This window comes from Theropithecus gelada, chromosome 8, assembly GCF_003255815.1.
Source record: "Theropithecus gelada isolate Dixy chromosome 8, Tgel_1.0, whole genome shotgun sequence".
Lineage (NCBI taxonomy): Eukaryota > Metazoa > Chordata > Mammalia > Primates > Cercopithecidae > Theropithecus > Theropithecus gelada.
In genome coordinates, this window is record NC_037676.1 from 90698117 (window position 1) to 90722678 (window position 24562).

The 24562-nt window shown below is 38.8% G+C and overlaps 1 protein-coding gene across 1 annotated transcript in view; it reads right to left on the bottom strand.

Annotated features, from left to right (window-relative positions):
- MMP16 (matrix metallopeptidase 16) overlaps positions 1-11581 on the bottom strand; it is a 287196-nt gene extending 275615 nt beyond the window's left edge. Inside the window, exon 1 of the mRNA XM_025394261.1 lies at positions 11124-11581. Within this exon, the coding sequence (XP_025250046.1) occupies positions 11124-11255 (132 nt within the window). The 5' untranslated portion in view covers positions 11256-11581. The remainder of the gene's footprint in view (positions 1-11123) is intronic.
- Between the last annotated feature and the right edge of the window lie 12981 nt (positions 11582-24562).

A 24562-nucleotide genomic window follows, 5' to 3' on the forward strand; every position in this document is an offset into this window, starting at 1 on the left:
TAATTATTCCAATCCCTATCGATGACTCTGAGGGAATTAGAAGTGGAACCTGAAGATCTGACTGAATTGCTGCAGTCTCATTATAAAACTTTAATGAATGAGGAGGCTTCTTACACATGAGCAAAGAAAGTGGTTTCTAGAGATGACATCGACTCCTGGTGAAGAAGCTATGAACATTGTTGAAATGACAACAAAGGATTTAGAATATTACAGAAACGTAGTTGATAAAGCAGCGGCAGGGTTTGTCAGGATTGACTCTAATTTTGAAAAGTTCTACTGTGGGTAAAAATACTATCGAACAGTATTGCATGCTAAGAGAAATCTTTCATGAAAGGAATAGTCAATCAATGTGGCAAACTTCACTGTTGTTTTAAGAAATTGCCACTGACACCCTCATCTCCAGGACCATTACCATGATCAAGTTAGCAGCCAGCAGCATCAAGGCAACACCCTCCAGCCGCAAAAAGAGGACTTGTCAAAGTCTCAATGGTCCTTTAACAATTAAGTATTTTTAATTAAGGTATGTACATTTTTTTTAGATATAATGCTCTTTCACACTTAATAGAATATAGAATAGTGTAAATATAACTTTTATATGCACTGAGAAACCAAGAAATTCATGTCACTCACTTCTTTGTGAATTTCTCTTTATTGCAGTGAGAAAACCAAACCAGCAACATCTCTGAGGTATGTTTTTACTTCCTTCAGAGGAATTGAGAAAGTAGAAAAGATTTTGTAAAAATCACCTAGATTTTCACCTTTAAGTTGGTTTAGAAATAGTCCTTCTTTGATAAGGTAATAAACAAATTATGTGAGCGCTGAAGGCTACATACAAGAACAATCTTAGGGCCTGAAGATGTTTTTTACATCTGTTGGTCAACTACCACGTTGGAGTTTCTATTCTCTCTACAATAAAGGCAACAACCAGCCATCAGGCCTATTCTCAAACAGTGAGGAGGAACTCAGTAACATTTGAGACACCTGATCCATCGCTGGATTGATCTATCTCTGAAAAATGCCGCTTTATATTAAACTAAATAAATATTTTAAAAACAATAAAATAAATATATTTCATTTTAGCTTCTACTCAATAGATACAATATATATGAAAATAACAAAACGCCAGAATTCATAAAACATGCCAGTCAGTAGCCATAGACACACACATTCCTCCCTGCAGGGAATTGGAACACCCGTCTCTGACAAAGATTTTTCATTACATTTTCTGTATTGTTCAATTCTTTTAATCTTAGAATGTAACCAAATCTTCCTGAACACTTTGAAAATCAGATTTAATGGTAAACTGCAATATAACAAATAGTTGACAAATAAAATACTATAATTTAATATTGTTTATATTTAAGATTACAGCATACATGGATTACCAATTATCTAATGATTTAGATAACTGCAAAACTATAATGAGTACCACAAAAGCAATCTTAAATCAACCAATCAAATCAACAATACCCTATTCAGTTTTTACACCAGATAAGACTGTCTGCTCAGGATAGGTTAATATTTTTCCACTACACATATTAGTTATACTATTTTAGTTTGGAATACAAATGATGTTAGTAATGGAACTGGATCAAATTATCCATACTGGGAACCTGGAAGTTAATTCTCACCTGTATTTATTTGTTTGGAAGCCTGGGTATGACAGTCAGCCTGCCCGCTTTGACTTTAGGCTATTCCACTTCAGCACTTCATAGCAATGTAACCTTGGCAAGTTCCTTAACCTCTGTGTTGCAGACCCATCACTTGTGTAACAGAAATCGTCATACCAACTCACAAGATTATAATAAGAATTAAATGTGTCTATATATGAAACATTTAGAACACTTATTAGGCACATAGCTTGTGTTTAACCAATGTTAACTAACATTGTTTTTTTAATTATAATTAAAATTCAGTGTTCAAATAAATTCCAGGTATTTCTAAGTTGCTGGTTATTTGGACCTTTGTCTAATCAGAATATAATGGCAGAATGTAGGTGTTTCTATGCTCCCAGTCATCAGAGGGAATTCAGGGACTGAGACACCATATTATTCCTACTTACAAAGGAGACTGCTTGGCAGTGTCTGGATGCTGTGGTTATAAAATCCATGCTACAGACAGGCAATAAAGATCACATATCCATTACATAAATGGCCCAAACAAGGCAAAGGCTACTTAAGCAATTTGCCTGAGTCACCCATGGAACAAACAACTTCACTCAATCCATCATACATAAGCAAAACAATGAGTTATATGAGTAGCACTGTTGTAATACAAGGAATAGCCAAACCTCCAAAAAGGATTTTAGTCATATCCTAGTAATACTCTTGACTTAGTAGTGCTCTTGCTCTCTTCTATGTTTGTTCTCGATTTTATATAAATCATTGAGTATACATTCGTTTCTCTAAGCTATTTGAAACTATTTTACTTTATTAACGATGACAGAGGGGAGGGGTAAAAATGTGACTTTTCATAATTTTTCCCAACTTCTAAGCCTGAGGTCCTGCAATATAAGTACAATATGAAGTTCCTAAGATGCCAACTAGATGAAGCAAGTAGAGCATGAGAAAAGGAACTGCAATTGTTGAGAGTAAAGAAGGAATGAATGCACAGACATTAGAACCTAAAATAAAAACAAATGTCTAATTATTATAAACAATGAGAAATTACTAACACATGGTAGGAATTCAACTGTGAAAAGTTCCCATGGAAAAATGCCTCCACTGACATCATTCGGGGTCTGACTGCCTCAGTTGCATGCAGAGGCACATGCCTACATTCCATTGACATCACATCAGGTGCAAGCAATTTGGGGACACGAAATGAAGTTTATAAAAGTATCCAGCTTCCCCTTAAAAATGGCAGTTTATTCCTCCTTAACTTAAACGCGGTTAAAACAAATACTGTAAGATTCCATTTCAGTGAGTAGTTTATTTGGGTTTCTTTGGTCATTTGAATACATCACGCTAAGGACTATCTCTCTTGAGAACAGTTATCTGTTCTCAGGGTCCATGATTTACTTCAATAATCCGTATCTCACTTAAGTGACTAGACTAAAAAAACTTACAAAAAATCTTAGTGATGGTTACGAGTAGCTTATAATATTTTAACTAAATGCTAAGGCGTGCCCTAATGCATTAGCAAGTGCCTTTGTTATACCCCAAGCTCTATCAGAGGTCAAATAATAATCTGCTCAACTAAAAACATTTCGTAGGCTCCTATTAAAAGAAACCACATTGTTTCACACTTTTGTGGATCATTTCTTACATATTTTTAAAAGGAAGAATAGGTTAAAGCTGTATTTTAAAATCTGCTTTCATTGAAAAGTATTTATTCAATAAGGACTTATGGTAAACATTAGAAATTTAAATCACTTTAGTCTTATGAGCTTTTAAAATTGGATTTTTGCTACACATAATCTAAAAGGCATTATCATATGAAATTTATTCCACCTCTAATCTATAAAACCACAATTATTTCATTAATCATTTTAGTTAAAACAGGAACACCAAATACACCTAGTCACTACAATGTATAGGTTTTGACCTATTGCACACCTAAAAATAAGAGAAATGTAGAGCATTCCTGCATTATAATATTCTTTGTTATACTGCCATGCCCAGAACATTTTTCCCTAGAGAAGTGCTAATTTCCTTCTTAGTTCATCAAATATGTAATTACTGGTGCCAAGTGGCTCTCAGTAAACCAGCTTACATCTTAAATCGTGAACTGCGTTCATTGATTTCTCCAAAATCTACAATTGGCTATGATTCATTTTGCAACATCTGATTGCACCTAGTATCTGTCCTTGGTTTTAAACCAAGTTCTTCCAAGCCATTGGAGTCTTTAAACAGCTCAATAGCTCCCTCTAGCCTCTTTTTATATACCACACCAAGAGGTCACATTTAATCAAAGGTTACAGGTTACACTTACTCTCTTGGCTCAGCTTCTGTCATGTGGCCCATCAAGCTATGCCACTATCCAAACCTAAGGATGCACAATGCCAAACAGTTGTGGTGAAACACCAAGCAAAAAATATCCATTCACAGTGCTAAATCATAGGAAGCAACAATCAAATATGGTTTCATGAAGAACCTCAAATCTAAAAATAACTTCCCCAAGTAAAAGCAAAATAAGGCAAGATAAAATGTGAATGTCACATATATTATTACTTAGTATTTTGTTCTTTTAGCATGAATTTTTTTATTGTTCACATAAACTACATATTTGATAAAACAAATGCAATCTGATTTTTCATACTCAAAATCAAATATGTGGTGAAGAACAAAAAAACCCTCAAAGAACACATGCCCAAATTATTTCCCACAATGGGCAAATGGAGAATACAGTATAAGCACTTTATTTCACTACAAAACATGTTTATATTTGTATACATATACAGAGAGACAGATTTAAATTTTGAGACACTCCCTTCCAAAAACTGTTAAAACTTAGATTTTGAACTTATTCCAACTTGCCTTTTTATGACTGAAGTACCACTTGTAGACGGTATTTGTTTTTCAAAATAGCACTAAATTATATTTTCAAAATTAATACTTAGGATTTGCTACCTTGGCCAAAACTAGATTTTAAAATTACATATCATTTGCTGCCAATGTATTTACTACTCAGCGGAGGACTAGGATGATCTCCAAAATGGAACACCCTTTGGAACTACAGATGATAACACATGTTAGATTTAAGCTATACATTCTGTATTTCCTCATTACAGTTATTTTAGAAAAAAAATCTCAACTATCTACCTTTGTGATTCAGTTGTTACCAAATTTGCAGGGTCAATATTGCATTCCCCACCCCCTTTGGCTATATAAACTAAAGCTTCTAGGCTTACTACTATCAAATTTCGAATTTGGAAATGGCCTTAGTGACAGTTTAGTTCACATCTCATTTTTGCAGATGAAGGTATCAAAGAAATTACATGTTCAAGTTCAAAGCCAGGTTAGTGAAACAACCTGAGTTAAAGCCCACCTCCTTCAACTTCTCCCCCAGTGCTCAATTACACTACATTGCTAGCTATCTTGCCATTCCCGATGTTATATGGATATGACCTGTTTTTCACTAATTTTTTTATTACTGTAGAAAACACTTTTAATTTTTTTCAGTCCATTCTTATCCCTCCCAATACATAATTTTTAAAAGACTTTTTGGTTGTTGTTCAGAATTTGAGGTATGACAGAGCTGGCCTAAGTTTTTTATTGAATCCTGCCCATATTATGGGAAGGAAGCACTTGGGGTTTGATCCAATTAAAATAAAAAGGTCTACTGAATTATAAAGGCCTATTTATTTTCTATGGCATTAGAAAAGATGAACAGATTTCAGTGAACCTAATGTTGTAAAAGAAGGTGTGAGCTGAACTTGATATTCTATGATAGTAACAGATGACAAGACAAAATGTGAAAATCACATTCCTGAACTAAACTGTCTAAGAAAAACCTACGGGAAGAAAATGTACTGATGTTAGCTTGGTTGATTTTCAGTACGTTATATTTTTAATAAATGGAAAGGTGTTTAAATAAAATCTTCCTAGACCAGTTGATATATCCTAACCTGATAGATGTTTATGTCATTAGATGCTATGGTGCCAATTACCTCCTTATCAACCTTTATTTTCTATTAATAATAATGACATGTGGCTAGATGTGGTGGCTCATGTCTGTAATCCTAGCACTTTGGGAGGCTAAGGAGGGAGAATCACTGAAGCTCAGGAGTTTGAGACCAGCCTGGACAACATAGTGAGATCTTGTCTCACTGAAAATTAAAAAAAAAAAAAAAAAAAAAAAAAAGCTGGGTATGGTGGTATGTGCCTGTAGTGCCAGCTACTCAGGAGGCTGAGGTGGGAGGATTGCTTGAGCCCAGGAGGTTGAGGCTGTAGTGAGCTATGATCATGCCACTATACTCCAGCCTGGGCAACAGAACAAGATCCTGTATTTAAATAAATAAATAATAACAACATCTACAAAGTATTGAATGTTCAACCATGTGAAGGCATATTTCAAGCTATTAGATATATACACATATAATATATACACATATATATGATATATATTTACTTAATTATCAAAACAACCCTGTGAGGCAGGTACTTGGAGTATTCAGATTTTACAGACAGTTAAACTGAGGCTCACAGAGATTGACTAATTAACCTGTCTCTTACTATAAAACTTGCAGACAAAAAGGATGGAATTAGAACCCAGGCAGTCTAGTTCCAGAATATGTGCTCTTAATTACTATATTTCTACGCAATATAAAATGAATTGATGAGTATTACTATATTCACAGATATTTAAATTTTGATAGAAAGTCATATGAAAATTAACTATCAATTTCAAACATACATGCTGAAAGGTCCAACACTTCTTGAAGGGCTATAAAGACAGAAATATTTCTCTTCCAATGCTGAATACATTTAATACATTAATTCAAGTGTCCATTTTTGTTTTTTTGGTCCCAAAATAATTCCAATTGGTCCTCTACCAAATAGTCTGAACAAGTACATTTTGAGTAACCAACACACGTCAGTAATATAGATTTACATACAGTTATTGATTAATTCAAATAATTATGCCACTAAACAAGTGCCCTAAAATTTTCTTATGTTAATAACCTTAATTAAGAAAAAGTGACAACTTCACGTTCATCATTTTTAACCTGATTCCACAGACAGAAAAGCTGTCACTGAACCCAGCTGTATTCTTACTTGGTAACAAAGTGAATGAAAGACAAAACCCAGCTGTATGGAGAGGGATGAACTTGGACTATTGCTCTCTCTGAATTTCTCAAGGGGATAGTAGGAGAAAACACACCTCACTGGCATATGCTTATCTGTAATGGTTTCATTAATAACCATAGCCCTGAGTGACCCAGCCCAGGCAACTCTGAATAGAGAAAGGCATACTCCAGGTGGGACATGTAGGAGAAGCTAGAGAACCTTAAAACAATTGAGCCTCTTGTTCTCCTTGTCATAGCTTTGGGCCCTTATGAGCACCCTAAACAGCCAGCATATTTGAGACATTTTGTTAAACCTGCAATCTTGCAGTACATAAAAATCTTGATGAATCAGTCATACAGCCCCTGTTGTTGACCAGCTATAAACTGCTACAGTGGAGAATTATAGGCTATATTCAGGAGACAACCTTTATTCAAGAAGGCATGGTACCATCATTCTTCCATGTCCAAATGAAATAATGCATCTTGATTTTTTAAGCAATCAAAGAACAAGAGAAAAGCAAAACAGTGTCCCAACATAAGACTGTAAAATTCTATAAAATACAATATTTTATCTCTGAAATGTCTCATGATCAATTATTACCAAATTTATATGCAATACAAAAGTACCCAATGCAAACTCTGACTTTTTAGGTACATGCAGGCAAACCTGACAAAGATGAATAAATCTTAAATCAGTTAAGTAAATATATTGCAAGAAAAATTTAGGAAATAGTTATACTCAATTCATATTTGTCATAAAAGACCCCTTTGAAATCTAAAATATTCTGCTTTCTTTAATCAGGAACAACAAAATCAATTTTTGCCTTATCAAGACTTTTTTGTCACAAAAGAGTAATCATTTTATGCTTTGATATATGCATCATTTAGAGTTTTATATGTTTTTACTTTATCACTAAATGGGCTTGAAAAATTTTTCCTCCCTGGAAATGTACACTATTGTTTAGAAATTGATAAGGAATATGTTGCTCACATAAGTAATATTTGACAAACTATTCAGAGTTGATGATATGAGAGGTATTACTATCATGAACTATATTCTGTCTCAAATTTCATAACAAAAATGCTCACAGCATACCAAAAAAAAGCCACAGGATCATGAGCATCCCTATATGAGATAGCTATTTTAGGAACAAAATGATTTTTAAGACAGTAGATATTAAGTAATAATTCTTTATTAATAATTTAGCTGCTTCTGACCAATGAACACCTCTGATTCAGACTGCTGTCCAATGACAACAGTTTTTGACTTTTAGTTAATATTAGCAGTGTTCCCCTGCATCATGCTAATTATCACACACTGAAAGACCAACTCTTAAAAAAGGGATTCAATGATATACAGAAATCTTTACCTAAATGAGAATATACTGAAGACTTAACATTAAAAGTGTTCCACTTGAAATGAAAGGAGAGCAATGTACTGAATCTCTTCCATAGTACTACTCCTGGTAGTGTCTGACCCTTTCTCAGCTGTAAGAGATGTTCCTTTTTGCTTCTTAAAAGCAACCTAAACAAACAAAACCAAATGCACTATCTTTCTGTAACAGGATTTTATCACCATATTAAAAATATCTCTCACTTCAATAATTGACAATTCCAAATATTTATACTCTCAAAAATCAAACAGGAAAGAGTTAACATGATTACTTCTAGCCAGCCACCCTCCTCTAATCCCCCACTTTCCGGAACAATATACAATCTTAAACCTTAAATCATAGAGATAAAAAGAATGGGGGGACCACAAATTGTTAAGTTTAGTGATGAATAAAGCAATGTAATCTTAGTTGTCAGCATAACAATCATCCCTCTGAAGCTTTGTTCCAACTATAATAACTTTGTGTGCTTACTGAAAAAAAAAATTATGATCATATGAGCTTCATGCATGACTGATATCATTACTGTTTATTTTAAGGCTGTCCTTGAGAATCAATCAAATAAAACATGCCCAGTGTGTATGTTTTGCCACCAGAATGAGGAACACAATGTAAGTGCCTCTTCTGGAGAGGAAGTGATGGACCATTCTTCCCATTAGTGTTTCCTATCAAAAAGAAACATCAAATAGAAGCGAATCAGGCAGCAATTTATGTCAGAAAACATCCTGTCATTCTGTGTTCTTGACAATATTTTCATTTCACTAGCAGCAACTCTTAAGATCTAAAAAAAAAGGGGGTATCATTACACATAAAGAAGCTTATAAATCCAACCAAAATGAGCTCAAGAGCTTAAAAATACTATTTGGGGATAACACAAACTATGGTATATAATCTGCTCTAAACCATTAAAAACTTCCCATTTTAATAAGTGAGGTTTTAAAGGTCTGAGATGGCACATGACTTCTTATCTGTCATGCTTAAATCTGTATAATAAATAATGAATAGAATAACTTAAATACTCTAAAAATGGGAAAATAACTATTTTCTCCACAAACATAAACCATTTTCCCCACACATCTTAATGAAGAAAGATAAGGGGTCATTGGAATCCAAAATTAAAGAAATTTTTTTAGTACAATCATAACTTTTTCTTGCATAATAATATCTGAACTTACTGAGGGATTCCAATATAAAGAAATACAATCTTTCATGTTTAGTCTCACAAAAAATCTAATAATCATCAAAACTCATGTTACCCTAATCTCTGAAAGCAAATCTAATACTTTCCTAAAGCAGGTAGCCATCAATCCAGGCTGTCTTTCCCTTCCCTTAGTCAGGAAGACACAACCTTGCACTTACTTTTACCACCTCCCCCACACTCCACCTCACCACCATCACCACCAATCTGAAGCAATAGGCCCTTCTGTTTATAACATTATAAATAACAGCTTGCCACTTTAATTCCTCCAGCCTATGAACTAATCCTTCATTTCAACATTAAATTATCTCTTGATTTAAATGTTAGGTACAAAAATGCATCTGTGGCACGTAATTCCAGAAGTTCAAATTTGCAATAAAAAAAGTCTGGACTTTCAAGCCCCTTTCTCTTTTTATCCAGAAAAAATAAAGTTGTATTTTTCAAAGGGTTAAACCTTTTTAGTTTTCAAATTGGGTTTTTTTGTGTAATTTATTCATACTTAATATCTGTAAAGGTCTTTAACTCTTTTGATAATAGCTCTTACTTTTTCAAATACTTTTTTTCTGTACTAACCATCACTTATTATATGAAATCCTAAGAACAGTTTCTATAAACACAGCTATATTCAGAATATGCCTTTACACATGGCATTTATTATCTATATTCTGTATATCAATTGGTTACACGAAGCATGTTCAAATACTGTGCAACAGGTCTTGCTATTGTGTAAACACACACTCCCAACAAAATGACAATAAGCTTTACAATATCAACAATAAAAGAAAAAAAATCACATTATTCCTTAAAGAATTATTTATAATTCGTTTGAGAGATCAGAGGACATCAGATCTAATCAAAAGAAGTAAATGTTACTAAGGCCCTCTTACTGGCTTTGCATCCCACCGTATATGTGATAAAGTTGTGTTACAGCCCAGGTGTATACACGCTTTAATTGATTTATTGCACATTACTGGCTTCAGTGCTGACTTGATGACAGGAAGAGTACTTTGGCAGAGGTCTGACAAGTCCCTATCCTTAAGTTCCCTTTTGCTTTGTGCCGTCTGTTCCCAAAGCTATCAAAGTAAAGCAAATGACAGTCTAAAACCTCCCCGTTTTGCCACAAGAGTGTGAAATCAAATTAAAAACACACCTCAAAACTATTACATTGGGCCACGTTTATTTTCAATTGGCGGGGGAGGGGGAAAGAAGACACTTAAAAAGAGATGGATTTCATGTCCTCTGTGTAGCCAGATCTAGTTACAGTGTATTAAGTTATGTCTAAATGAAAAAAAGACTCTCAAGTGTTTTATCACAAAGTACTGTTATTAAACACATCTAATGTTCCCACGCTCTCCTCCAGATTCTCTGATTTTTAACCTCCTTTGTTAGGCATCAAACACCGGGAGAAAGATTTCAGGAACAATACCTAGGCAGCACATGATGCCAGGGAATTAATTCTGTCTTCCCCGAGCTGTGTATCCATCATAAACTCAAGCTGCCTTATTTAGCTACACGGTTGCTATATGTAGGACTTCTCTTCCTTGGGTGAAAAGCATGGACCGGCTACAATTGTGTCTTTGAGCGCGCAGCATCGTGCTTTGTGCTGCCGGGGATAACGGATTCTGGGTCTCACACGCATCCGTCACCTAAGACACCCTTCACTGAACCAGGGTCTCGGCAGCTGGAAGGGAAACAATGTGTTGGGACCCACGCTGGTCTGAGCTACAAGGATCCCAGGAGTGAAGGAAATGTTTCAGGGAGCAGCCCAGGCAAGGGGGGAGGAAGAAAGCCCTCGCACTCTTACCTCCACATTGAAATACTGCTCCGTTCCGCAGACTGTAGCACATAAAATCCAAAGCAAGGTTTGCAAGAAAAACACCCCCGAATGATGCACGAAATCCAACCGTCTTCCAGTGCTGAATGTGAGTAAGATCATAGTGAACTGTGCTTCAATGGATGGACGAGCTCCCCTTCGTTTTCTCCCTCTCTCCCTCTCCCTCCCTCCCTCGTTTCCTTTCAAAAAAAAGTCCTCCGGGTGGGTAAGGAGCCTGCAGGTTCACCCACAGCCGGGCAAGGGGAGGAGACGGGGGCCCCGCGCTCGGCAGCCCCGGAGAGGCAGCGACGAAGACAGGGTCAGCAGTAGTTCCTGTTCACCATCCTCCGAGGTCAGTCACCGGGAACGTGGCGCCCAAGTTCACCGGCGGTTCCGGCTCAAAGCTCCGAGTCGCAGCCGCAGCAGCAGCAGCCGCCGCCGCCGCCGCCGCCTCCAGCCCGTGCGTCCTCCTCCCTCCACCGCCTACTCCTCCTCCGCCGCCGCCGCCGCCGCCGCCCCCAGCTCCTGCGGGAAGGGCCTCCGCCGCTCCTCACTCTCTTGCCTCTGCTTCTCCTTCCCTCCTCTCCTCGCTCCCCTCCAGAATGTTCATCCGTAATCTACATACCTCCTCCTTCCCGGGGTCTGCCTGGCTCTCGGGGCCCTTGGCGCGCGCCGGCGCGCGCGCGCGCGCGCACACACACACACACACACACACACACACACATACACACACCACGACACACACACACACACACACACGAGCATACACACAGCCAGATACACACGGACGCGCGCTTCTTAAAGGAGACGGCTCATAAAGGCTTCCCCACTACGGTAGGGCACACCGGAGGTATCCAGCCCCCGACAAGGGCCCTGGTTTGAGCACAGCTCTTCAACAGTATCTCCCATCCCGCATCCCCGAGGCAGGCACCCAAGAACCTGGGCGGTTCCATTCTTTCTTCTCGCCCACCCCGCCGCCTCGCATCTAAAAACGAGTGCGCCCCTCCCCAGCCATGAGCTGGGTGGGGCTCAGGCTGAGGACCCTCGTGGGGCCTGGGGAGCGGCCCAACCCCTGGTCCTGGAGAGCGGTCAGCATTCTTGAGGAAGCGGCCCTGGAAGATTAGGGGCGCTGGGAATCAGAGGAGCGCCTGGTCACTGAGCGCCGCTGGGTGGTTCGGGTCGGTGGCCGGGGCTGACCAAGTTTGGGAAGCCTGAGATAGCAAATCTCGAACGTCCAAAACTTTGTTGGGGTCCGCCGAGCTTGTGGCCTGGTGTCTTCCTGAATCCCCTCTACCATAGCTACATTCCGCCTTCCAGGCTTGAGGGTAGGCACAGGGTTTTGGTGGGGGACTAGACAAATACAGAGGCGGGATGAAAATGTTCACTTTCCAAGTGAACGGTGGACACACGCACACACTGGACCCGGGAGAGGTGGTCCTGGGTGCTAAGAGAACATCTGACGGGAGGGATGGGGGCCCTGGAAAGAAACCGGCTGTAAGAGCCAGGGAAAGGCTTGGGGAAAGAAGGAGAGGGAGCAGCCTGAGGAAAGGCGAGTAAAGCAGCTGGCAAGGGCGGGAGGAAGAGGCTGCGCGCAGACCGAGCGGGGGAGAGGCTGGCGGGAGCGAGGAGAGCTGCAGGCGAGAGGGGGAGGCGGCTGGCAAGAAGCACCGGTGAACGCGGGCAGGGGAACTTCAGAGGAGAGTGCCAAAAAGGACTGGAGCTGCAGCAGTGCGAGGCAGTGGACAGGGGGGGGCAGCAACCACCAGCCCTTGGCAAGTGATGGTTTGGCTGAAAAAGAAAGGGGGAAGGGAGCGAGGCAGGCATCTGTTTGGGGGCAATGCCAGTAAATGTGCTTCTCCTTGGCAGCCAGCAGAGGGGAAGAGGAGCCCACGGGAAAGAAAAGCAGGCGAGGTTAAGAATAAAGAGTGTTCCAGGTATGACAGCTACCTCAGTGAGGTGGAAGAGAGAATTGACAAGGCAAATTTCATGGATGAGTTGGAAAGGCAGGAAGCAGGACTACAAGAGGTCGTATGTGGTAAGCAGATGGAAAACGCTGAAAATGGTTTGCCAAAAATTGTATTAGACTGAAATAACTTTTATCCAATAAAAGAAAGAAAAAAAAAAGGCTGAGGAATGGGAATTTGCAGCTATTGCTGTAAAAATGTAAGAAATGCCCAACCAACTTGACCCAACACCCAAGAAGGTCTCAGGGAGACCTTCCTGACAGTCTGCCTTGTGCCCAGCATGTGCTGCCCACAAAATAATTTTGAAGATGTAACAAAAAGCAATGCCTTATATTGTATAGTATATTAGAATATTCAGAATGTTTCCAGACATAGTATCTCATTTAATTCTCACACCATGTCTGAAGATTTTGTTTTTATTTTATAGATGAAGTAAATGATAGCAATAAAATATAACTTTCCAGCAAACCATACAAGTGGCAGAGTTCAGACCTGTTTCCTGACTCCCAGTTCAGTGACTTTCCTGCTGTACTCCAGTGACTTTCCAAATAGCAATTCATTCCTGCTCTTAGCAATTTCATAATCCATAGGTTGAGATGACTTTTATAAAAGAAACAGCTAGAAGGCAACATGAAAGTAATGTCATTATGTAGAATTTGTACAGTGTTCTGTGCCAGTATAAGGTAACAAAATGTAGTGAAGTATTTGTCAATAAATCAAGAATGATTTTTACGTGTGCATTATATCTAGTAAAGTGCAAAATTAGAGAGAGAAAATGATAGAAAAAAATGTGTAAACTCAGTTCCTAGTCTTTGAGATACTGTTGAAGAGGAACAGATAAAAATAATTTACCAAAGACGTTCATGAGAAAACAGTGCTACGTGGTGAAGTCCTTGCTAACTGAGCCAAATATTAGAAGACTTTATCAAGGACATGGAGTGCAAGTTCAGCACTGCAAAACTATCAACAAGGAGAGATTTTTCACCATAAATAACTTGGTTTTTATTTTTTCTTTCTTTCTTTCTTTTTTTTTTTTTAAAGCATGTGCTCAGAAAAGAAAAATAGTGTATTTGTGGAGAACAGGTATAGAGAGGGACTTGTAATGAAATATTGAGTTAATATTTGCTCAAGTAGGCAAACAGGGATTGCTAAACCATTCTAGACATGAACAGATATCCAGGGAATATTGTCTTCAAAATTATGTATGGGATTGACCATGGGAAGGGACTCCATGCAAAGAGGCAACAATTAAAATAAGGTTTTAGGCCAGCCATGGTGGCTCGCACCTATAATCCCAGCACTTTGGGAGGCCGAGGTGGGCGGATCACCTGAGGTCAGGAGTTTGAGACTAGCCTGACCAATATGATGAAATCGCGTCTCTACTAAAATTACAAAAATTAGCTGAACTTGGTGGTGAGTGCCTGTAATCCCAGCTACTCAGGAGGCTGAGGCAGGAGAATCACTTGAACCCAGGAGGCGCAGGTTGCAGGGAGCCCAGATCGCGCCATTGCACTCCAGCCTGGGTGACAAGAGCAAAACTTTATCTCAAAATAAATAAAGAAATAAATAAGGTTTTAATCCAGCTATGAAACTGTAAGGCCTGGACTAGTGAGATGTCCTAGGAAATCTATGCTTTCAAGGAGCAATCTTAAGAGAAGAAAACTCTATTGAAAATAGAAAATCCTAAATTCAAAAGATAATATCAAATTAGTGATTGGTTACCATGATAAGAATTTTAATTATTTATAAATAGTTATTAAACTTATTTGTGGGTATTTGATGAGCAATAATTGAATGAATGAATGTTCAAGGTTATAGAAATACTATGAATATTCAAGGTTCTAGGAATACTAACATAATACTGTTTCGTTTCTGAGATGGGACTCAGAAGGATTCACAGTACAGTGAGAAGGACAGACATATAATAAATATTGCAATGTCGTAAGACCCAGGTAATTACAAAAGCAAGATGCTATGGAACAGAGTGGAAGAAGTAGTTGACTTTCTTTGATTATTTTTATTTTTTATTTTTGGAAAAAGGCATCACAAAATACGTGGTTCTCAAGTGAAATCTCTGATAATGAGAAATGTACTGGGCAGGGAAAGGAAGAATATTTCTGACCTGTGTGCAGTGGAGGAATAAATACACAAAGAGGCATCTGTGGAACTATAAATAGTTGGTCAGGACTAGAGGCTAGGGTGTGTAAAGCAAGGTCAGAGTCAGAGGTTGCATGAGTAAGTGTGCAGGGATCAGATCAGCAAGAGTCTTAGGTGCCACATTTGAGGCTGTAGACGTTCTCCCGAAGGAATTCTTAGGAGGAATAGTTGGATTTTCACTACCTTTACTGTTTGTTTGCTAATTCCATGCAGAGGCAGACCTTGTAGTTCTCATATATTTTACCTCATATGTTCCGTTGAGCATGCAGTATCTACTGCCTTTGTAGACCTTCTATCTGTGTTTGTCTAATAAGCCTGATGCAACGTTTCACATATAGACTCAGATGGGTACCTGCAGAAATGTAATAGCTTTCTTGGTCAGGCGAGTGTGTTATTTTATCTCTAATCTGTTATATATACTTATCTTTCAAGGGCCTAGAATTATGAAGAAGTATCTATTCTCACAAATTAGTAATGTGAGCTTCTAGGCAGTCTTAGAGAGGGCATTGTTTTCCTATGCATAGTTAGATAAAACATGGACTATCATCCTTCCCTTTAGGGTATGAATGAAATCTTCCCTCACAACTCTTGGCACCTGCTGTGTATGCTTTCCATCAACTACTTTCCCTGTTCTCACAATTTCACAAAACTAATGAACAATCTTAGAATTGCATGTGACTAGAGAAAAGAGAACCAAAAAAAGATGAACATAAATAAGAAAGCCAAAGAGAAGTAGTAATTGCCACTGATAAAAGTTAATTGCAATTCAATGAAATATTACATGGGAGACAAGAAGTCTGAGGAAGTAAATTATACGTAAACCTATCAAGAGGCAAATGACATATACTTAAAAATGAGCAGTGGAGGGGGGTGCGCCCAAGATGGCCGAATAGGAACAGCTCCAGCCTCCAGCTCCCAGTGTGAGTGACACAGAAGATGGGTGATTTCTGCATTTTCAACTGAGGTACCGGGTTCATCTCACTGGCGTGTATCAGACAGTTGGCGCTGGTCCGCGGGTACAGCCCGACCAGCCAGAGCTGAAGCACAGCAAGGCATCACCTCCCCTGGGAAGTGCAAGGGGGAAGAGAATTCCTTTTCCTAGCCAAAGGAAATTGAGACACACAACACCTGGAAAATTGGGTAACTCCCACCCTAATACTGCGGTTTACCAAGGTTCTTAGCAAACAGCACACCAGGAGATTATATCCCACACCTGGCCCAGAGAGTCCCACGCCCATGGAGCCTCCCTCATTGCTAGCATAGCAGACTGAGATCTAACTGCAAGGCGGCAACGAGGCTTGGGGAGGGGCACCCGCCATTGCTGAGGCTTAAGTAGGTAAACAAAGCCCCCAGGAAGCTCGAATTGGGTGGAGCCCACAGCAGCTCAAGGAGGCCGGCCTGCCTCTGCAGACTCTTCCTCTGGGGACAGGGCATAGATAAACAAAAAGCAGCAGAAACCTCTGCAGAGGTAATTGCCCCTGTCTGACAGCTTTGAAGAGAGCAGTGGATCTCCCAGCACAGAGGTTGAGATCTGAGAATGGACAGACTGCCTGCTCAAGTGGGTCCCTGACCTCTGAGTAGCCTAACTGGGAGACATCCCCCACTAGGTGCAGACCGACACCTCACACCTCACACAGCTGGGTACACCCCTGAGACGAAGCTTCCAGAGCAAGAATCAGCAACACTCGCCATTCAGCAGTATTCTATCTTCTGCAGCCTCCACTGCTGATACCCAGGCAAACAGCATCTGGAGTGGACCTCAAGCAAACTCCAACAGACCTACAGCTGAGAGTCCTGACTGTTAGAAGGAAAACTAACAAACAGAGAGGACACCCACACCAAAACCCCATCAGTACATCACCATCATCAAAGACGAAACGCAGATAAAACCAGAAAGATGGGGAAAAAGCTGTGCAGAAAAGCTGGACATGCAAAAAATCAGAGCGCATACCCCCCTCCAAAGGAATGCAGCTCATCGCCAGCAACAGAACAAAGCTGGTCGGAGAATGACTTTGACGAGTTGAGAGAAGGCTTCAGTCCATCAAATTTCTCAGAGCTAAAGGAGGAACTACGTAACCAGGGCAAAGAAACTAAAAACCTTGAAAAAAAAATAGATGAATGGATAACTAGAATAATCAATGCTGAGAAGACCTTAAAAGAACTGATAGAGATGAAAACCATAACACAAGAATTACGTGACAAAAATGCACAAGCTTCAGTAACCAACTCAATCAACTGGAAGAAAGAGTATCAGCAATTGAAGATCAAATCAATGAAATGAAGCAAGAATTTTTCTTAGAGAAAAAAGAGTGAAAAGAAATGAACAAAGCTTCCAAGAAATAAGGGAATATGTGAAAAGACCAAATCTACGTCTGACTGGTGTGCCTGAAAGTGACGGGGAAAATGGAACCAAGTTGGAAAACACTCTTCAGGTTATCATCCAGGAGAACTTCCCCAACCTAGTAAGGCAGGCCAACATTCAAATTCAGGAAATACAGAGAATGCCACAAAGATAATCCTTGAGAAGAGCAACTCCAGGACACATAATTGTGAGATTCACCAAAGTTGAAATGAAGGAAAAACTGTTAAGGGTAGCCAGAGAGAAAGGTCGGGTTACACACAAAGGGAAGCCCATCAGACTAACTGCAGATCTCTTGGCAGAAACTCTACAAGCCAGAAGAGAGTGGGGGCCAATATTCAACATTCTTGAAGAAAAGAATTTTCAACCCAGAATTTCATATCCAGCCAAACTAAGTTTCACAAGTGAAGGAGAAATAAAATCCTTTACAAACAAGCAAATGCTTAGAGATTTTGTCACCACCAGACCTGCCCTACAAGAGACCCTGAAGGAAGCACTAAACATGGAAAGGAACAACCAGTACCAGCCATTGCAAAAAATATGTCAAAATGTGAAGTCCATCGATGCTAGGAAGAAACGGCATCAACTAGCGAGCAAAATAACCAGTTAATATCATAATGACAGGATCGAGTTTACACATAACAATATTAACCTTAAATGTAAATGGACTAAATGGTTCAACTAAAAGACACAGACTGGCAAAATAGATAAAGAATCAAGACCCATCAGTTTGCTGTACTCAGGAGACCCATCTCACATGCAGAGACACACATAGGCTCAAAATAAAGGAATGGAGGAAGATCTACCAAGCAAATGGAAAACAAACAAACAAAAAAAAGCAGGGGTTGCAATCCTAGTCTCTGATAAAACAGACTTTAAACCATCAAAGATCAAAAGAGACAAAGAAGGCCATTACATAATGGTAAAGGGATCAATTCATCAGGAAGAGCTAACTATCCTAAATATATATGCACCCAACACAGGAGCACCCAGATTCATAAAGCAAGTCCTTAGAGACTTACAAAGAGACTTAGACTCCCATACAATAATAATGGGTGACTTTAACACCCGACTGTCAACATTAGACAGATCAACGAGACAGAAAGTTAACAAGGATATCCAGGAATTGAACTCATCTCTGCACTAAGCGGACCTAATAGACATCTACAGAACTCTCCACCCCAAATCAACAGAATATACATTCTTCTCAGCACCACATCACACTTATTCCAAAATTGACCACATAGTTGGAAGTAAAGCACTCCTCAGCAAATGTACAAGAACAGAAATTATAACAAATTGTCTCTCAGACCACAGTGCAATCAAACTAGAACTCAGGACTAAGAAACTCAATCAAAACTGCTCAACTACATGGAAACTGAACAACCTGCTCCTGAATGACTACTGGGTACATAAAAAAAGTGAAGGCAGAAATACAAATGTTCTTTGAAACCAATGAGAACAAAGATACAACATACCAGAATCTCTAGGACACATTTAAAGCAGAGTGTAGAGGGAAATTTATAGCACTAAATGCCCACAAGAGAAAGCAGGAAAGATCTAAAATTGACACCTTAACATCACAATTAAAAGAACTAGAGAAGGAAGAGCAAACACATTCCAAAGCTAGCAGAAGGCAAGAAATAACTAAGATCAGAGCAGAACTGAAGGAGATGGAGACACAAAATCCCTCCAAAAAATCAATGAATCCAGGAGCTGGTTTTTTGAAGAGATCAACAAAATTGATAGACCGCTAGCAAGACTACTAAAGAAGAAAAGAGAGAAGAATCAAATAGACACAATAAAAAATGATAAAGGGGATATCATCACCGACCCCACAGAAATACAAACTACCATCAGAGAATACTATAAACACCTCTACACAAATAAACTAGAAAACCTAGAAGAAATGGATAATTTTCTGGACATTTACACTCTCCCAAGACGAAACCAGGGAGAAGTTGAATCCCTGAATAGACCAATAGCAGGCTCTGAAATTGAGGCAATAATTAATAGCCTACCAACCAAAAAACTTCCAGGACCAGACGGATTCACAGCCGAATTCTACCAGAGGTACAAGGAGGAGTTGGTACCATTCCTTCTGAAACTATTCCAATCAATAGAAAAAGAGGGAATCCTCCCTAACTCATTTTACGAGGCCAACATCATCCTGATACCAAAGCCTGACAGAGAGACAACAAAAAAGATAATTTTAGACCAATATCCCTGATGAACATCGATGCAAAAATCCTCAATAAAATAGTGGCAAACCAAATCCAGCAGCACATGAAAAAGCTTATCCACCATGATCAAGTGGTCTTCATCCCTGGGATGCAAGACTGGTTCAGCATACGCAGATCAATAAATGTAATCCAGCATTGAAACAGAACCAAAGAGAAAAACTACATGATTGACTCAATAGATGCAGAAAAGGCCTTTGACAAAATTCAACAGCCCTTCATGCTAAAAACGCTCAATAAATTCAGTGTTGATGGAACGTATCTCAAAATAATAAGGGCTATTTATGACAAACTCACAGCCAATATCATACTGAATGGGCAAAAACTGGAAGCATTCCCTTTGAAAACTTGCACAAGACAGGGATGCCCTCCCTCACCACTCCTATTCAACATAGTGTTGGAAGTTCTGGCTAGGGCAATCAGGCAAGAGAAATAAAGAAAGGGTGTTCAGTTAGGAAAAGAAGAAGTCAAATTGTCCCTGTTTGCAGATGACATGATTGCATATTTAGAAAACCCCATTGTCTTAGCCCAGAATCTCCTTAACCTGATAAGCAACTTCAGCAAAGTCTCAGGATACAAAATCAATGTGCAAAAATCACAAGCATTCTTATACACCAGTAACAGACAAACAGAGAACCAAATCATGAATGAACTCCCATTCACAATAGCTTCAAAGAGAATAACATACCTAGGAATCCAGCTTACAAGGGATGTGAAGGACCTCTTCAAGGAGAACTAGAAACCACTGCTCAGTGAAATAAAAGAGGACACAAACAAATGGAAGAACATACGATACTCATGGATAGGAAGAATCAATATTGTGAAAATGGCCATACTTTCCAAGGTAATTTATAGATTCAATGCCATCCCCATTAAGCTACAATGACTTTCTTCACAGAATTGGAAAAAACTGCTTTAAAGTTCATATGGAACCAAAAAAGACCCCACATTGCCAAGACAATCCTAAGCCAAAAGAACAAAGCTGGAGGCACCACGCTACCTGACTTCAAACTATACTACAAGGCTAAAGTAACCAAAACAGCATGGTACTGGTACCAAAGCAGGGATATAGACCAATGGAACAGAACAGAGCCCTCAGAAATAATACCACACATCTACACCCATCTGATCTGATAAACCTGACAAATACAAGAAATGGGGAAAGGATTCCCTATTTAATAAATGGTGCTGGGAAAATTGACTAGCCATAAGTAGAAAGCTGAAACTGGATCCTTTCCTTACTCCTTATACAAAAATTAATTCAAGATGGACTAGAGACGTAAATGTTAGATCTAAAACCATAAAAACCCTAGAAGAAAACCTAGGTAATACCATTCAGGACATAGGCATGGGCAAGGACTTCATGTCTAAAGCACCAAAAGCAATGGCAGCAAAATCCAAAATTGACAAATGGGATCCAATTAAACTAAAAAGCTTCTGCACAGCAAAAGAAACTACCATCAGAGTGAACAGGCAACCTACAGAATAGGAGAAAATTTTTGCAATCTACTCTTCTGACAAAGGGCTAATATTCAGAACCTGTAAAGAACTCAATCAAATTTACAAGAAAAAAACAACTCCATCAAAAAGTGGGCAAGGGATATGAACAGACACTTCTCAAAAGAAGACATTCATCCAGCCAACAGACACATGAAAAAATGCTCCTCATCACTCGCCATCAGAGAAATGCAAATCAAAACCACAGTGAGATACCATCTCACACCAGTTAGAATGGCAATCATTAAAAAATCAGGAAACAACAGGTGCTGGAGAGGATGTGGAGAAATAGGAACACTTTTACACTGTTGGTGGGACTGTAAACTAGTTCAACCATTGTGGAAAACAGTGTGGCGATTCCTCAAGGATCTAGAAGTAGAAATACCATTTGACTCAGCCATCCCATTACTGGGGATATACCCAAAGGATTCTAAGTCATGCTGCTATAAAGACACATGCACACGTATGTTTATTGTGGCACTATTCACAATAGCAAAGACTTGGAATCAACCCAAATGTCCATCAGTGACAGATTGGATTAAGAAAATGTGGCACATATACACCGTGGAATAGTATGCAGCCATAAAAAAGAATGAGTTTGTGTCCTTTGTAGGGACATGGATGCAGCTGGAAACCATCATTCTCAGCAAACTATCACAAGGATAGAAAACCAAACACTGCATGTTCTCACTCATAGGTGGGAATTGAACAATGAGATCACTTGGACACAGGAAGGGGATCATCACACACCAGGTCTTATTGTGGGGAGGGTGGGGGAGGGATAGCATTAGGAGGTATACCCAATGTAAATGACGAGTTAATGGGTGCAGCACACAAACATGGCACATGTATACACATGTAACAAACGTGCATGGTGTGCACATGTACCCTCAATCTTAAAGTATTAAAAAAAAAAAAGTTGAGTCACATTCTGGGATATGTAAATAACTACCTAAAATAACACTGTAGGTAAATGGTAAATTATGTACTATACCCTTTATTGAACCAGATTTCTTAGTAAAATAGAGACTTTGAAATGAATTTGGTAGGTTCGGAAGTTAAACTAACTTGCTCATTCTTCCATCATATCAATTAATGTGCTTTCTTTCCTACTTGCATCAGTTGAACCTGCGGTATTTTTGTTGTTGTTGTTGTTTTTAAATTCAGAGAATATTGAATTAGTGCCAACTACTGACATTCTCTCACACATCTGTTATTACCAGGGTCATACATATGTGGAGCAATCAGCTAGAGGCTTATTATTTAAGGTGTGCTCCCTCTGGGAACTTTAAGACCTAGGAGCTTGTCAGAAATGTGGAATCTCTGGCTGTGTCAAGATACCCCAGTGCTCCATAGGCATGGTAAAATTGAGAAGCACCATTCTAGAGTTTGCCCATAGGGCAGCTTAGTTGCACCATATCCACCACCTTAATGTTGTTGGTGTCATGCCCTATGTAAAGAGAGCTAACTAGTTCCAGAGTTATACTTGTGTTACTGAAGTCTTGGCTTTTCCCTCAAAAATATAACTATATGACCTGAATTTATTGATATAGCTTCTAACTTTCAGCAATATGGTGTTTTGTTTTGTTTTTTTCTTTTTGAACATGCATTCTGTGCAAAACAGCTCTTCTACTTGATAGATAAGAAAAATTGCTGGCTATTATTACTGCCTATGAGGATAGTATGATTTTTTTCTCCATTTCTTTCATTGATTTATGCTCTTTACCCCTCCATAATTATGAGTGTTTCTCAAATATGTGGTCTTCTTTTTAGTTCGTTCATTCCTCCAAGGACATTGATTAACCATTGTAAAATACAAAGCAAGTGAAGATTTAAAAAGATAAACATGGAGTGAGTTACGATAAACCAATTCAGTTTGGTTGGGTTCTAAGATTGATGAAGTCTTGGACTTTAAAATTGTTTTCATTTGGATTTCCTTTTGAAATAAACAAGAATCAGTACAGAATACAGACATGCTTTTGGTAAAAGTGAGTGAAGAAATGGCTCCCAGTGCCTTCTCTCTTTTTTTTTTGTCATGGAGTACCTGAAGTTTAGAGCTCCAAGATGACTGGAAATTATGAGAAACCCACCAGACCAGGTATAATATTAGGCAAGAGGTGGGTCTTGTCAGTTCCCATAGTTGTGCCCATAACCACACAAGACCATTGCTCCAGCAATGCAATTATCTGCTTCCCAGTGACCGTGGTCTGTTATAACGAATAACGTGGAGTTGCAGAAGCTTGAAGTCTAACTTTGCTGTTCCCTCACTCTAGAGAGATTCTTCGCCCTTAAGTCTATATCTGATACTTCTACTCTGGTAATTTTCAGGTCTGTATCCCCAGCCTTAAATTTAGTCCCGTGGTCTAGAATTCGTATTACTACTTTCACCTAAAACTTAGCATGTCCCCAACCAAGTTCACCACCTTGTTCTTTAGATGGTATATTCTTTACTTTCCCCATTTCAATCTAGACCCACTATTCCACTTAACATGAAACACACCTTTGACTCTAATATTCATTTATGCTCTGTGTTGAATCAGAATCAGTCACCAGTAGCTATGATGACCCTTGTCCAAAATCACTCTGATTCATTCCTTCACCTGCCCTTGCAGTTAATATAAGGGACAGTTAGTTGTCCCTTATAAATGTATGCTCTTGTCATTTCATGGCTAATCACTGAAGTAGCCTCCAGTATGTTGTATATACATATGTTGTTTTTTGTCTCCAGTTATTCTTCAAATCAGCTCATTGAATCCCCCCCAAACTTAACTATTCTTATGTATAATTTTCAGCATAGACATGGCATTTATAAATTAGGACATTTTTAAAGTTCTTTTCTTCCTCTTCATTCTTCAGAGGAGGGAATTGAGGCTTAACAATGTTACATAAGATGTGACTAGTTGGCAAAGGTAAAAAACACACATGTATTCTGATTTACAACTGATTGTCTTTGTAAAAGAAAAAGATTAATCTAAACTGCTTTAGGCATGCAAGAAAATACCATGAACAAACAAACCAGTGTAGGAAATATTTTCATCACTTTTTTTTACCAATGCCATGTAAATAATTGTGATAGACGAACATTAGATAATATGCTCTGGATTATCAGACATGCCATGGTTTGGTATATAGTGAGATGTATAGCACATATGATGAGAATGATGAAATATGATGAGGAAGGACATTTCATTATGTAGGTGGCTAGGAAAATGG